The following is a 16719-nucleotide window of genomic DNA, read 5'->3' as shown; positions in this document are numbered from 1 at the left end:
GGACTATGTGGGGCCATTATTTTGTATGAAGGACTAAGTGGGGCCCATTATTCTGTATGGAGGACTATGTAGGGCCCATTATTCTGTATGGAGGACTATGTGAGGCCATTATTCTGTATGAAGGACTATGTGGGGCCCATTATTCTGTATGGACAAATATGTGAGGCTATTATACTGTATGGAGGACTAAGTGGGGCCATTATTCTGTATGGAGGACTATGTGGGGCACATTATTCTGTATGGAGGACTACGTGGGGCCATTATTCTGTATGGATGACTATGTGGGGCACATTATTCTGTATGGAGGACTATGTGGGGCCCATTATTCTGTATGGAGGACTACGTGGGGCCATTATTCTGTATGGATGACTATGTGGGGCCCATTATACTGTATGGAGGATTATGTAGGGCCCATTATTCAGTATGGAAGACTATGTGGGCCTCATTGTTCTGTATTGAGGATTATGTAGGGCCCACTATACTATATGGAGGACTATGTGAGGCTCATTATACTGTATGGAGGACTATGTGGGCCCCATTGTTCTGTATTGAGGACTATGCGGGGCTTATTATACTGTATACTGGTTGGCCCATTACTTTGTCCAAGTTTTTCATTTTGGTCCTTTGTGTGTTTGAGTTTGACCACCCTGCCTTAGAGTCACAGTAGAGCTGGCATTACATTTATGAAACAGGAAGAATATATGGACTTGTAAGAGGATTTAATTAACAACTGATAAACTAAACTTGGCAATGTAAATTTTAGGGGCAAACTGCAAAAGCTCGGTCTTTAATAAACGCTTATTTAGATTGTGAGCCCCAATGAGGACAGTGATAATCATATCTATAAAGCGCTGTGGAATTAATGGCGCTATATAAGTGAGTAACATAAATAAATAAATATTTAGCCATTAGATTTGCCACAATTACTTTTGATACTGACATCAGTGAAGTTAGGCACATTTAGTGCTCTCATAGATAATAAACACATTCCTTTTAGCATTTGTTAGCAAATAGTTGCTATTTGACCAGTAAACCGCACATAAACATGCGAGCATCCTGCGAGCGCACATTGCAGACGCCCACGGTTTAATATCGCAGAACGGAAAAAGTGAATGACAAGGCTGAGATTTGCCTGAAAACTGAATGTGTTTGTGCTTTCAGAACTGCATGCTTCTGGGCGGACGGAAAAACACAGATGTTCCACTGGAAGGATATTTAGTTGCACCAATACAGAGAATATGCAAGTACCCACTTCTTTTGAGAGTAAGTACGCATTGGTTGCTAGGGGATGCTATTAGATGCCTAAAGCATGTTGCTCAGTGTATTTAAATCTCTTTCATGCCATCACTTCCCTTCTTTTAACAGGCTGTGTATTATGCCGAGCAAAACTTGGCTTGAAAAGATACCATATAACAGTGACCATTGTGCTGCCGTCTCATCAATGCAAAGCACACCTTGTATTCAGTTTCTTAACGTGCATTCCCTGAAAAACATTTTTGTCCTTGTGGACTGTGCGTTTTTTAAGAATTTATTGTGTGTGAGATTTTGTATCCATGTAGATAGTGTGAGGCCGTGACCGGGATCGTATACGCGGGACGTAATATATCCCCCAGAATGTGTACAGAGACCTATTAAATCCATTGGAGTGCATTGCAGTCACAGACACACCTGTGGCTGCAATGCAGGAATGAAGGTGAGCGTTGACCTTGTCAGGCTATCTGGCTAAGGTAGATTCGTAAAATCCGGCAGGGCCTTCATTTCTTGGGGGAGGCTACAGGAAGGCAGTGGGGCGGCCTCCTCCCTCCAACCCTTGTTTTCCAGTGGCTCTTGCCACAGGTCCTTTAAAAACCCTGCACTAAGGATTAGTGTTGTTCAGTGTTGGGACCTGCTGGGAGCATAGCAGGAAAGCTCGGCGGGCCTGTGAGCAGCTGAACCCACGCCTGGGAAGGCTCTGCACCCGTCAGGCTCTGAGCGGCTCGGCGCGGCTGTTTCCCACGACAACCGTGGTTTATGGACTCATGTTAACCCAGCTGGGAACCGGAGGACTTTTCTGTTTACCCGTGAGTTACTGAATAAAAGCTGTTTATGTTGGACTTGCTTGGGTTACTGCCTCTGTTACTGCATGGTGTGAACACCGCCGCCTTACAATAGCTACGATCTCAACGGGGTGCAGAAGGAGCAGATTTTTGTCTGGATTTTAGAGACAGAAAATATGTTGTGTATGAAATATAAAAGAGGCAGTCTGGCCTTAGACTACCAGTCTGCAGTCATTCTATGTGTCTGCAGACTTGTGAATCCTCACAGAGCGCACTGCATGTTGTGAGGATTCGCCGGCGCCGGGAGTGGTGAGCATGTGACTGCAAGTATGTAATTTGCATATTTCTGGCCACATTCCAACTAGACGGTGTCCGGCCCTGCTCAATATGCTTGCATTGAGCGAGGCTGGACGCGTCTAGTCAGAATGTGGCAAATTGCATGCTTGCGGTCATGTGACCACCTGCTCCCGGGCAAATCATCTCAGGGTGGAAGAGCGCTCTGTGAGGATTCAGAAGTCTGCCGGACAACCACTTTAAAAAATCGTATGCATGCACTGCGAAGAATATCCACAAGGATATTGCCACAGAGTCCACAATTTGCAATGCAAAGGTTGAAGGGAGTGGTTTATCTGCATCATTTTGGTAAATATTATCCTCTGCAGTAAATAAGCGGTCATATTTTGCTGACGCAATTTTTTGCTGGTAGGTCGTAGTGAAAAGGCCCCATGGAGATGTACATTAAATGGATAAGCTTGCTCAGCTGTTTGATAAACTCTGACATAACTTGAATGAAGAGAGCCGTGCCCATAGATACATGTCCATTTAAACATTAAAGGGAACTTATCAGAAGGTTTTTGCTCCCTCATTTGAGAGCAGCCTGATGTAGGCAAAGAGAAGCTGAATCCAATGATGTATCACTTAGATTACTGGGTGCAGCCGATCTGACACAACAGTTTTCAGATGTAAAATGCAGCAGTGCCCAGAAATCTGCCCCCACCCACACCAGGCTCTATATGCACATTGTCTATGGACAGTGAGCTGCTTATCGCAGGAGGGGGCAGAGTTAGACCAGAAGGCACGTGCCAGATAGTCACAGCAATGATAATATCCTGATATTAAAACTTCAGTGTAAGGGTGCTTTCACATTGCATTTTGACCACGTTCAGTGGTCCCATCGGTGTTTGCATCCAAACCCCTCTCAAAACAGGATTCGGGTGTATTTACCAACAGGGCCATTGACTATAATGGTGCTGACAAAGTCAACGTGTGCTTTGTCGTGCATCGTTTTCAAGCATATATGTCTACTGGAGGGGACACCAAGACGCTGTCTACTACAACTGGGTGTCTGCCTTCACTAGTCATATATGCCAGAAAATGATTCACGACAGAGCGCACATTAACTCTGTCTGTACCATTATAGTCAATGGCCCCATCAGTGCATACGTCCGAATCACATTTTGAGTGGGATCGGACATAAGCCCCAATGGCAACACTGAATGTGGCAAGAACGCAATGTGAAAGGGGCCTAAGCAAATAACAGCACACAACCTGATATGTGACACATCATTGAATTCTGTGTTTCAATCCCAACCTCATGCTGTCCCTAGATTACATAGCAAAACCCTGCTGACAGATTCCCTTTAATAGTGCAATTTGTGATACAGGGGACAAGCAATGAATCTAAGGTGCCCTAAGAGTGATCCTACATTAATAAGCATTTGCCAAATATGTCTAAGATGGGAAATTTCCCTTAACATATGTTTATCACCATATAATACTATTTTCATTTTGTTTCAGTTTGTTATGCGTTGCTCTGTGTTAAATAAAAATGCTACAATCATTTTCATACATTAAAGGGAAGTAAACCCGTCCAGGTGAAACCTTGTGCTTGCGCTGCTACTGCCTGTCCTGGCATGTATGCAGTACATGCATTATGTGGGCAGATTCAGCCAGGTGTCAATCAGGGAGAATAAGGTGGAGCCAAGTGGAGAGTAAGGAAAAGGAAGAAGCCGTCATCATACAGTGCATTGACACACCCGCAATGTGCTTCCAGCCTGATTTACATATGGATTCTGCACTATATTTCTCATAACTGGTACATCAGATCTCAACAAAAAATCTATCATTTTTATTGGAGAATAAGCACTTATACAGCTTTACCACTGCTTCTATATGGAAAAATATGTTGCTAGGTTCCCTTAAATGTGTACATAAGTTAGAAAACACTTTTTTTCTGCTAATTTATAGATATAAATTTAACCAAGCAGATATTTGTTGGTATACTTTTTTACTGCATAAAAAAGCACAGCCTACTGCGATTTCCTATGCGGTTAGTTCCTTAACAAACAAATTCTGCATCGCATGAGATTCTTTTTTATTATTTTTTTTATTTTTCATCATGCAGCCTACAGTAGGTAGAGTATGATTGACTACAGTTTTGCTGAACACCTATAATAATTTAGCGAGGGTGTTAGTTCCACATTACATTATTGTACATTGCCTGGTAGAAATATGACATTTCCCAGAATAAAAAAACTGCAGGAAAATATTCTATGAGTGCATTAAAACTACAGAGATTACTGTATAATGTGAAAAGTAAATTCATTTTCATGGACCTTAAAGAAAAATTCAAAGAAACACAAGACTGACCTGGGATAATCAATCAGAAGATTTCTCTAAAAACAAAGCAACAATGATTTCATGCTAACATTTCACTTTGGTCTGTTTTCAAAAAGGATTTCTACATTTTAAAATCCTGAATATCTGGTAATCCTGTACATTTAAGGTCCTGTTCTTGCTGGCTCAAAGTATTTTTCAGTATTTTAGGTTGAAGCATAGGTACAGTATATAAAAATAAATTCTACCCAGTCTGTCATCCAATGGTCCCATTAGGCCTTGATGTGCCAGACCATTATAATATATTATTTCCTGGATAATTTAAAGTCTTATATTTTATACTGTAAGACATTTTTGAACTTTATACCAGTCCTTCAAGTGCCAGAAAATGGGAATTCTGGATTAGAAATACATCATACAAAATGTATTGCAGTAAAATTCACAAATACAGATGCAGAAGCTGTAATGTTCTCTTTAAATTCCGTACAGGAGTTATTGAAGAGGACACCAAAGAGACACAGCGATTATATGTCTGTAGTGGAGGCTCTACAGGCAATGAAGGCCGTGTGCTCCAACATTAATGAGGCCAAGAGACAGATGGAAAAGTTAGAAGTGCTGGAGGAATGGCAGAGCCATATAGAGGGATGGGAGGTGAGTCACATATTAATAGTGTTACCAGCATCACGTTGTTTAAAGCAATGTATTTTTGTACAATATATTTTTATTAAGTAATTAAAAAGTATAACAAGAATCATACCATGTACCAAAATAGAATAACCAACACCAGTAACAAACATTGACTTATCATTGCAAATGTGTTTACAGCATCATACACATAGCTCTAAATATTGTTAGTACAATTAGAATTCATGATGAAATATCATTAGGATATGCCAACAATGTCTGGTGCCCTTTTGCTGTGTGGTCAATATCATGATTCCCCAATCTCTGTTTGAAGACTTCAATTGAAGGAGAACTCTCCACCCCTCGTGGCAGCCTGTCCCACTCATTGATCACCATCACTGTGAAAAAGTTTTTTCTAATATCTAATGTGCATCTTGTCCCTTTCAGTTTCATTCCACTGCTCCTAGTGTTTCCATGTGCAAATGAGAATAAGGATGATCCCTCTACACTGTGGCATCCATTCAGATATTTGTAAACAGCTATTAAATTTCCTCTTAGGCTATGTGCCCACGATGCAGAAATGCTGCAGATTTTTTCCGCATCTCCCTGGCAGGAAAAATGCATGCGGATTTTACATGCTTTTTTCTTGCCAGGTAGAAGCGTTTGTCAAGCGTTTTTGCATGCGGGTTATCAAGCACTTTTCCAAGCGATTCTAGCATCACTTGGAAAAGTGCTTGACAACTTGGTCACACTATATAAATCCATGCAGCCAGCATGGATTTATATAGTGTGACCAATTTATTAGTTAAAAAAAAAGAATAAAAATGGTAAAAAATGAAAAAAAACAAAACATTATACTCACCTTCTGATGGCCCACGGTCTTCTCTCCGGTGCATCCGGTCTCTTGTACAGCTCGCGGTGGTGTAAAAGGACCTTTCATGATGTCATTTAGTCATGTGAGAGGTCACGGGACCGCCGACGTCAGCGGTCGCATGACCTGTCACATGACTAAATGACGTCATGGAAGGTCCTTTTACACCACCGCCAGGACTTATCATACAGGAGACCGGGGGACATCGGAATGTGAGTATAATGTTTATTTTTTTATTTTAAATTCTTTTTTTTTTTTAAAGGTAACATGGTACCCGGGTATGGATGGGAGTCTCCTCTTCTCCAGACCCGGGTACCATCCGCACATTGAATCGCTTAATATCCGTGTTATGCACACGCCCGGGCTAAGCGGCGTGTGCGTGTGATTGGTAGTGATTCCACTGGACCGTGCCGGAGAGTGAATGCCTGGAGGGGCGTGACTAAGTATTCACCCGATCCGACCAGGGTCGCACGACGGCATACGACGCCAGTGCACCAAGGAGGAACCGAGCAGAGGGACCAGGTGCTACTCCAGGACAGACCCCGGACACGGCTGTTGACCCACACAGGGGAATACAGGAACAGGCTGGTAGGCTGGCACACAGACTGGAGGGTATAGGCAGGCACGACTGGTATGCAGGCAGGCGGGTATGCAGGCAGGGGGGTAAAGGCAAGCACAGCTAGAGTGCAGACAGGGAGGCACTAGCAGGTAGGAACACAGGCGGGATAGGACCCAGTACACACCGGGACTCAGGAACAATACAGGCAGAGGGTTACAGGCAAGCACAGCTAGAGTGCAGACAAGGCTGAGCAGGGAGGACAGGGCTCTGTTCACACGGAACAGACAGGAAGGGAAAGACAGAGCCAGATACTCACACAGTACTTGCAGAGACAACAAGCAGGAGTTAGGTACGAGTTCAGACTCTGCAGAAAAAGGAAGGGAACGGACATAGAGGCAAAACAGGTAAAGGACAGGAGAGAGTTCAGACTGGAACTGAGTGTACGGAGGAGACCGACACTGCAGAGGGATACAGGAGCGGGTCTGGGAATACGGCCCCCAGAGAGGCGGAACGAACAGGCAAGGAGCGTGTTCAGACAGGACAGACCAGACGCAGGAGCGGGTCTAGGAAATCGGCCACTAGAAGGCGGAACGAACAGGCAAGGAGCGTGTTCAGACAGGACAGACCAGACACAGGAGCGGGTCTAGGAAATCGGCCACTAGAAGGCGAGAGGAACAGGCTAGGAGCGTGTTCAGACAGGACAGACAAGAGAACACAGAAAGGAGTCAGTTCAGACACGGGAGCTGAAACCGCAAAGCAGGAGACATACAGGACTCAGTTCAGACACGGGAGCTGATACCGCAAAGCAGGAGACATACAGGACTCAGTTCAGACACGGGAGCTGATACCGCAAAGCAGGAGACATACAGGACTCAGTTCAGACACGGGAACTGATACAAAAAGCAGGAGACAAGAGACGGGACCTGGCACCTTCAGAGTGCAAGCACACACTGAAGGAAACACTATGCTCAGGCAGGGATAGAAGGGAGCTGCTGAGCTATATACCAAGTGACAGACAGCAATAGGCTGAGGACGCACAAGGGGTGTGACCCACAGCAGGTACAAAAGGCAGGAAGTGATCGGGCGCCGCCCTTAAGCAGCAGAAACAGACACAAACAGACAGCATGGAGGGAAGCCAGAGAGACATTCTGGACAGGAGATCAAGTGCGCCCTCTTGCACAGTGGGAGATGGACCACCATGCAAGGACGCCGCCAGGTATGTTACAGTACCTCCCCCCTTACGCCCCCTCTTCTTCAGGCCTGCCAGAATCTTCCGCAGGGAATTCGAGGGCCAGTCGTTCACTGGGTTGGAGGGGGACAGAGACTTAAGGGTAATCTCTGCTTCGAGGTACATCTTGTCAAGCTCACAGGAAGAAATAGACGGGTTATCACGTACATAATGAGGAAAAGTCACTGTCTCTTTGTTATCTGGTGGTATCCCGGAGGATTCAGGAAACAACTGGAGGTCCTCCGCCGGGACAGAAGAGTGCAGAGGCTCAGAGAAAACAACTGCTTCAGAGTACACTAGGTCGGACTCACTGGAGGAAGCAGGCGAGGTATCGGGTACCGAGTATAGGAAAGTCTCTGTCCATTCACCACCAGGTGGCACCCCGAAGGGTTCTGGAGACAGCTGGCGGTCCTCCGCCTGGTCAGAGGGGTGTAGAGACTCACGGGTAACCTCTGCTTCAGAGTACACTAGGTCGGACTCACTGGAGGAAGCAGGCGAGGTATCGGGTACCGAGTATAGGAAAGTCTCTGTCCATTCACCACCAGGTGGCACCCCGAAGGGTTCTGGAGACAGCTGGTGGTCCTCCGCCTGGTCAGAGGGGTGTAGAGACTCACGGGTAACCTCTGCTTCAGAGTACACTAGGTCGGACTCACTGGACGAAGCAAGCGAGGTATCAGATCCAGGATATAGGAAAGTCTCTGTCCATTCACCACCAGGTGGCACCCCGAAGGATTCTGAACACAACTGGAGGTCCTCCGCCTGGTCGGAGGGGTGTAGAGACTCAGGAGTAACCTCTGCTTCGGAGTACACTAAGTTGGACTCACTGGACGAAGCGAGCGAGGTATCAGGTACAGAGTATAGGAAAGTCTCTGTCCTTTCGCTACCAGGTAGCACCCCGAAGGGTTCAGGAGACAACTGGAGATCCTCCGCCTGGTCGGAGGGGTGTAGAGACTCGGAGGTAACTACCACTTTGGGGTACCCATTGTCAGGCTCACAGGACGAAGCGGACAAAGTATTGAGTACCGGGTGTAGAGAAGTCTCTCTCCATTTGTCATCGAGTGGTATCCCGGAGGGTTCAGGAGGCAACAGGGGATCCTCCGCCAGGTAGTAGAGGTGCACAGACTCTGAGGTAACCACAGCTTTGGAGCATCCTTGGACATGCACACCGGTTAAAGAGAAAGAAGCATCTGATGCCGGGTGCAGGAAGTTCTCCTGTGTGGAGTCTGGATGGGCAGAAGTCTCTTCGGCCAGGAGAACTGGTGCACTACCCACGCACATTACCCATTGGGGTTTCTCCGGGATACAGGGAGATGAAGCTTCAGTAGGGACTTCAAGGTTGGGGTCAGGAGGTCTCAGGGAGGACAGACCCTGGCGTGACGGCTTGCCTCTAAGTCTAGCACGTCTGGACTGCCTCTTGAGGTTGAGAGAAGTATTCCGGAAAGCGTAGTCACCCTGTGAGGATTCTGGGTGGGCAGTAGTCTCATTGGGCTGGAGGACTATTGCGCTACCCACACACATTACCCGTCGGGGCTGCTCCGGGATATTGGGAAGTGAAGCTTCAGCAGGGGCTTCAGAGTTAGGGTCCTCGAAGACCATACGAAAGGCCACCAGGAAGGCCTGCAGGTCAAGGATGACAGGATCCCATGCTTCCCATAGGGGGGTGACCCATTTCAAGGCATCACCCGCTAGGTAGTCAATCATAAAGGCCACTTTAGCCCAATCGGAAGGAAAATAGAGAGGGTAGGCCTTAAAGTGTAGCATGCATTGCTCCACAAATGCACGACACTGTCTTGGATCCCCATAGTAACGTGGCGGATCCGCAGGAACGAGGGCTGATAGATCCATCTGGACGGGTGCGTAACCCGCCTGGAACTCAGCTAAAGGGGGAAAAAAAAATTATTTATTTTATTTTAATGCATGTATTCGCTGGAAAAACTTCTCAAAGAGCGAAGGCCGTGGGGCTCAACGGGAACCATGGCCTGAGCATGCTGTTATGCACACGCCCGGGCTAAGCGGCGTGTGCGTGTGATTGGTAGTGATTCCACTGGACCGTGCCGGAGAGTGAATGCCTGGAGGGGCGTGACTAAGTATTCACCCGATCCGACCAGGGTCGCACGACGGCATACGACACCAGTGCACCAAGGAGGAACCGAGCAGAGGGACCAGGTGCTACTCCAGGACAGACCCCGGACACGGCTGTTGACCCACACAGGGGAATACAGGAACAGGCTGGCACACAGACTGGAGGGTATAGGCAGGCACGACTGGTATGCAGGCAGGCGGGTATGCAGGCAGGGGGGTAAAGGCAAGCACAGCTAGAGTGCAGACAGGGAGGCACTAGCAGGTAGGAACACAGGCGGGATAGGACCCAGTACACACCGGGACTCAGGAACAATACAGGCAGAGGGTTACAGGCAAGCACAGCTAGAGTGCAGACAAGGCTGAGCAGGGAGGACAGGGCTCTGTTCACACGGAACAGACAGGAAGGGAAAGACAGAGCCAGATACTCACACAGTACTTGCAGAGACAACAAGCAGGAGTTAGGTACGAGTTCAGACTCTGCAGAAAAAGGAAGGGAACGGACATAGAGGCAAAACAGGTAAAGGACAGGAGAGAGTTCAGACTGGAACTGAGTGTACGGAGGAGACCGACACTGCAGAGGGATACAGGAGCGGGTCTGGGAATACGGCCCCCAGAGAGGCGGAACGAACAGGCAAGGAGCGTGTTCAGACAGGACAGACCAGACGCAGGAGCGGGTCTAGGAAATCGGCCACTAGAAGGCGGAACGAACAGGCAAGGAGCGTGTTCAGACAGGACAGACCAGACACAGGAGCGGGTCTAGGAAATCGGCCACTAGAAGGCGAGAGGAACAGGCTAGGAGCGTGTTCAGACAGGACAGACAAGAGAACACAGAAAGGAGTCAGTTCAGACACGGGAGCTGAAACCGCAAAGCAGGAGACATACAGGACTCAGTTCAGACACGGGAGCTGATACCGCAAAGCAGGAGACATACAGGACTCAGTTCAGACACGGGAGCTGATACCGCAAAGCAGGAGACATACAGGACTCAGTTCAGACACGGGAACTGATACAAAAAGCAGGAGACAAGAGACGGGACCTGGCACCTTCAGAGTGCAAGCACACACTGAAGGAAACACTATGCTCAGGCAGGGATAGAAGGGAGCTGCTGAGCTATATACCAAGTGACAGACAGCAATAGGCTGAGGACGCACAAGGGGTGTGACCCACAGCAGGTACAAAAGGCAGGAAGTGATCGGGCGCCGCCCTTAAGCAGCAGAAACAGACACAAACAGACAGCATGGAGGGAAGCCAGAGAGACATTCTGGACAGGAGATCAAGTGCGCCCTCTTGCACAGTGGGAGATGGACCACCATGCAAGGACGCCGCCAGGTATGTCACAATCCGCATGTGCACATGTAGTCATGCGGATATTAAGCGATTCAATGCAAGTCAATGGCGGCAATTGCGCTGCGTGTCCGCAAAATTAATGGACATGCTGCAGATTTTTCCGCAATGATAATCCGCAGCGGAAATTTCCACAGCATGTGCAAAGCACATGCGGATTATTATTGTGGACCATCGGGCACGTATTACCAAGCGTTTTTTTAGCGGTTTCACTGCGGAAATTCCGCTGCAAAAATACTTGAAAAACGCATAGTGGGCATTCAGCCTTAGCCTTCTTTTTTGCAAGCGAAACACTCCCAGATCCCTTAACCGTTCCTCGTAGGATCTAGTTTGCAGTCCGCTCACCATCCTGGTAGCGCTTCTCTGAACTTGCTCCAGTTTTTCGATGTCTTTTTTTTAAAATGTGGTGCCCAGAACTGGACACAGTATTCCAGATGAGGTCTGACCAAGGAGGAGTAGAGAGGGATAATTACTCCATATGATCTATGCTTCTCTTAATAGATCCCAGAACTGTGTTTGCCTTTTTTGCGGCTGCATCACACTATTGACTCATAGAAAAACCAAGAACAAGAAAAATACCCAAATAACTGAAAGTAGATGTATAAATAGCACAGTGCAAAAATAATAATAAATAATAAAGGGTATTTAGTTAACATAATTTTGATCAAAATAATGTGAAAGCCATCCCGCCTCTTCACGGCAACCCTTATGGGACAGTCCTAACTCTAATATTAAAAACCTTACCATTTGTCAAGTGACATACATATGGACAAGGGCAGAGAGACTGATCCCTAGTGTAAGCATAAAACCGAGGCAAAATGAGCGTCTTTGCAGTCAGTATGCTTTAGTGCATATAAAAGGGTGTGGCCGCCCTTTGTCTGGGCTGAGACACTCATTTTGCCTTTATTTGAAATAAAAACTCCCACCCTCTTCTACCCATTTATTCACCAAAGATTAAAATAAAAAAGCAAAGATAGACTCAACTTACCGCTGATAATCCATTAATGGCCATTTCCCACAACAATCCGGATGGTTTGGAGAGCAGTCACAACAGTGATGTGACCGCTCTCTACTCCAGACGGCTCACACTGAGCAGAGCATGAGACCCGCTGCGTGTGACCCGCTGCGTGTGACCGGAAGTAACCTTAATGACATCACCACCGGTCACAAGCAGAGCTTCTCACGCTCTGCTCAGTATGAGCCAGCTGGCATGGAGAGTGGTCGCATTACTAGTGTGTCTGCTCTCCAAATTATCTGGACCGTCGTGGGACATGGCCATTAATTCATTTGCTATCAGCAAGACGAGGCGTGCAATGATGAGAGTAGTACTCTCATCAGCCGATGCCTGTTACCTGCGGTAACCTTTTCACCGCTGGTCACATCTGTGTGACAGCATGGGAACAACAACACTTTGACTGGGGGTGAAAAGCTTACCGCCGATCAGAGCCGGTGTTTCTCACGGTGTCACACAGATGATAGCATGAGAAACGGTGGATATTCGGGCCCCTGATTCATTTGAATGGGGTCCAGGTTCGAGGTCAGGTACCGTTCTGGTACCTGAATCAAACTTTTTTTCTCATCAAGAGAATGCCAAGAGTGTGCAAAGCAGTCATCAAAGCAAAAGGTGGCTACTTTGAAGAACCTAGAATATAAGACATATTTTCAGTTGTTTCACACTTTTTTGTTAAGTATATAATTCCACATGTGTTAATTCATAGTTTTGATGCCTTCAGTGTGAATGTACAATTTTCATAGTCATGAAAATACAGAAAAATCTTTAAATGAGAAGGTGTGTCCAAACTTTTGGTCTGTACTGTATATCTAACACATTTCAGATAAGGTCCTGGCAGTCAGTGTGGGGTAGTACATCATAATATAAATGTGTCACATTACAACCCTTTTATCATCTCTCTTCCTTTCATAGCAATGTCACCTCTGATGTACTGCCCCTTATTCCACACTGCCTGCTCAAATATGTCATTATCATGCTTATGTCTGTTGTGGTCAACTTATAATCGCTCTGTAGTAACAGCAAGACAGGCTACTTCTGTGTGAGACATAAACTGACAGCCTGCTGTGCTCATACACTGTGTGCAGAATTATTAGGCAAATGAGTATTTTGATCACATGATACTTTTTACACATGTTGTCCTACTCCAAGCTGCATAGGCTTACATAGTTACATAGTTTATAAGGCCGAAAAAAGACAAGCGTCCAGCCTATTTCTTGTGCACTGCAGCTATTCCGCAGCGTTGATCCAGGGGAAGGCAAAAAAAAAAACATGCGGTATAGGCCAGTTTACATAATTGAGGAAAAATTCACTTCCCGACTCCAATCTGGCAGTCAGATTAAATCCCTGGATTAATTAACTATCACTGAGCATAAGATGTAATTTTATTGTTCTCAAGAAAGGCGTCCAGGCCTCTCTTGAACTCATTTAGTGAGTTGGACATCACCACTTCCTCTCCCAGAGAGTTCCAGAGTCTCACGGCTCTGACCGTAAAGAATCCCCTTCTATGCTGGTGCAGGAACCTCCTTTCCTCCAGACGCATAGTGTGCCCCCTCGTCTTTGTCACTATCCTTGGTATAAACAGGTCATGGGAGAGATCTCTGTACTGCCCCCTGATGTATTTATGCATGTTTGAGGTCTCCCCTAAGCCTTCTCTTTTCCAACGTAAATAGGCCTAATTTTGACAACCTCTCTGGGTATTCTAGTCCCTCCATTCCCTTTATTACCTTAGTCGCCCTCCTTTGTACCCTCTCTAGCTCCAATATGTCTTTCCTGAGCACCGGAGCCCAGAACTGTGCACAATATTCTAAGTGCGGCCTTACCAGCGCTTTATACAGAGGAAGAACAATGTTCTCATCATATGCCCCTATTCCTCTTCTGATGCATGCCATGACTCTATTTGCCTTCGCAGCTGCTGCCTGACACTGGGCACTCCAATTTAATTTGCTGTTAACCAAGACGCCCAGGTCCTTCTCCATGTCAGATTTCCCCAACGGTTTCCCATTTAATATGTATGGGTGACTGCTGTTTTTCTTTCCCATGTACATGACCTTACATTTATCGGCATTGAACCCCATTTGCCATTTTTTGGCCCAACTCCCCAATTTATCTAAATCCTCCTGTAGCTGTGCCCTATCCTCATCTGTATTAACTACTTTACAAAGTTTAGTATCATCTGCAAATATTGCTATTTTACTATGCAACCCTTCCACTAGATCATTAATAAATATATTAAATAATATAGGGCCCAAGACAGACCCTTGAGGCACACCGCTAGTAACCCTGACACACCCTGAGCTTACTCCATTGATAACCACCCTCTGCTTTCTATCACTCAGCCAGCTATTTGCACACATTATCCCCCAGACCAAGCATTCTCATTTTATATACCTACCTTTTGCGTGGCACGGTATCAAACGCTTTGGAGAAGTCAAGGTATACAACATCCACTGACTCTCCCCGGTCCAGCTGTGAGCTCACCTCCTAGTAGAAGGCGATCAGGTTTGTTTGGCAGGAGCGATCCCTCATGAATCCATGTTGATATGGAGTTAGACAGTTATTATCATTAAGATATTCTACAATAGCATCTCTAAGAAATCCTTCAAACAATTTACCCACAACAGACGTTAAGCTTACTGGTCTATAGTTCCCAGGGTCACTTTTAGACCACTTTTTGAATATTAGTACCACATTTGCTTGGCGCCAGTCTAGTGGGACAGTCCCTGTCCATAAAGAGTGCTTGAATATAAGATACAGCGGTCTGTCTATCACATTACTTAATTCTTTTAGTACCCGGGGGTGTATGCCATCTGGGCCTGGTGACTTGTCTATTTTGATATTATTTAGGCGTTTCTGAACTTCCTCCTGGGTTAGGTGGGTGATATTTAGCGGAGGGTTTACTTTATCACTCTGCATTTCCTCCGATAAATTGTTTTCTTTTGTGAAAACAGTGGAGAAGAAGCTATTGAGTAGGTTTGCTTTACCCTCATCGCCCTCTATGATTTTACCCAGGTTATTTTTCAATGGGCCAACTCCATCAGTTTTAATCCTTTTACTGTTTATATAGTTAAAGAACAGTTTGGGATTCGTTTTACTTTCCTTGGTAATTAGTCTCTCTGTCTCCTCTTTTGCTATTCTTATTTGTTTCTTACAGATTTTGTTTTTTTCCCTATAAGATATTAGCGCTTCCTCGCTGCCTTCTTGTTTAAGTTTGCCAAAAGCCCTTTTTTTGTTTTTCATTGCCCTCTTGACTTCCTTATTTAGCCACATTGGCTTCCTCCTATTCCTAGCCCTTTTATTCCCATAAGGTATGTACCTTCTACAGTGACTATGTAGGACTGTTTTGAAAATTTCCCATTTTCTATCCGTGCTCCTATTACTGAAGATACTATCCCAGTCTATAAGGTGAAGGGCATCTCTTAGCTGATCAAACTTTGCCCTCCTGAAGTTCAGTGTTTTTGTGACTCCCTTGCTGGGCACCCTACTGAAGCACATGTGGAATTGTATAATGTTGTGGTCACTATTTCCCAGGTGCCCCCCGACCTGCACCTCAGTTATTCTTTCTGGCCTGTTAGTTAATATTAAGTCTAAAAGGGCCGTCCCTCTAGTTGGTTCCTGCACAAGTTGTGACAAATAATTGTCTTTGATAATTGACAGAAACCTGTTTCCTTTCTGAGATCTACAGCTTTCGGTTTCCCAGTCTATATCGGGGTAGTTGAAGTCCCCCATAATAATCACCTCGTTATTTTTTGCTACTTCGTCTATTTGTCTCATTAATAGACTTTCCGTGGCTTCTGCTATATTTGGTGGCTTATAACAGACTCCTATGATAATTTTATTATTGTTTTTTGCCCCATGTATCTCCACCCATAAGGACTCGACCTCCACATTTCCCTCCCATACATCCTCCCGTACTGTAGGCTTTAGACACGTCTTTACATATAGACAGACTCCACCCCCTTTCCGATTTCTTCGATCCCTTCTAAACAGACTGTAACCCTGTAAGTTAACTGCCAAGTCATAGCTTTCATCTAACCATGTCTCGGTTATTCCCACTATGTCATAGTTACCTGTAGATATTTCTGCTTCCAGTTCATCCATCTTGTTTGTCAGGCTTCTGGCATTTGCTAGCACGCAGTTTACACGATTTTGTTTTGTTCCAATCTTCTCCCTGTGGATTGTATTAGAAATTTTCTTACCTCCCTTCCAAGTATCTTGTCTTGGACCTTCTTTGTCGCACTTCATATCTTTCATTAGTATGTTCTCTGGTTTCATGTTCGTGTCCGGCGTTTTTCTTCCCATCCCCTCTTCTTCTAGTTTAACGCCCTCCTGATGAGTGTTGCGAGTCTC

The 16719-nt window shown here is 45.8% G+C and overlaps 1 protein-coding gene across 1 annotated transcript in view; it reads left to right on the top strand.

Annotated features, from left to right (window-relative positions):
- The window catches only part of PREX2 (phosphatidylinositol-3,4,5-trisphosphate dependent Rac exchange factor 2), a 538104-nt gene that overhangs the window by 138726 nt on the left and 382659 nt on the right, over window positions 1–16719 (top strand). The window contains exons 5-6 of the mRNA XM_073679425.1: window positions 1162–1263; window positions 5142–5303. Coding sequence (XP_073535526.1) covers window positions 1162–1263; window positions 5142–5303 — 264 coding nt within the window. The remainder of the gene's footprint in view (window positions 1–1161; window positions 1264–5141; window positions 5304–16719) is intronic.

The sequence above is a fragment of the Phyllobates terribilis genome, unplaced genomic scaffold, assembly GCF_046119375.1.
Source record: "Phyllobates terribilis strain yellow unplaced genomic scaffold, ASM4611937v1 Scaffold_4__5_contigs__length_816908805, whole genome shotgun sequence".
Classification (NCBI taxonomy): Eukaryota; Metazoa; Chordata; class Amphibia; order Anura; family Dendrobatidae; genus Phyllobates; species Phyllobates terribilis.
This window is presented reverse-complemented; position numbering and strand designations above follow the sequence as displayed.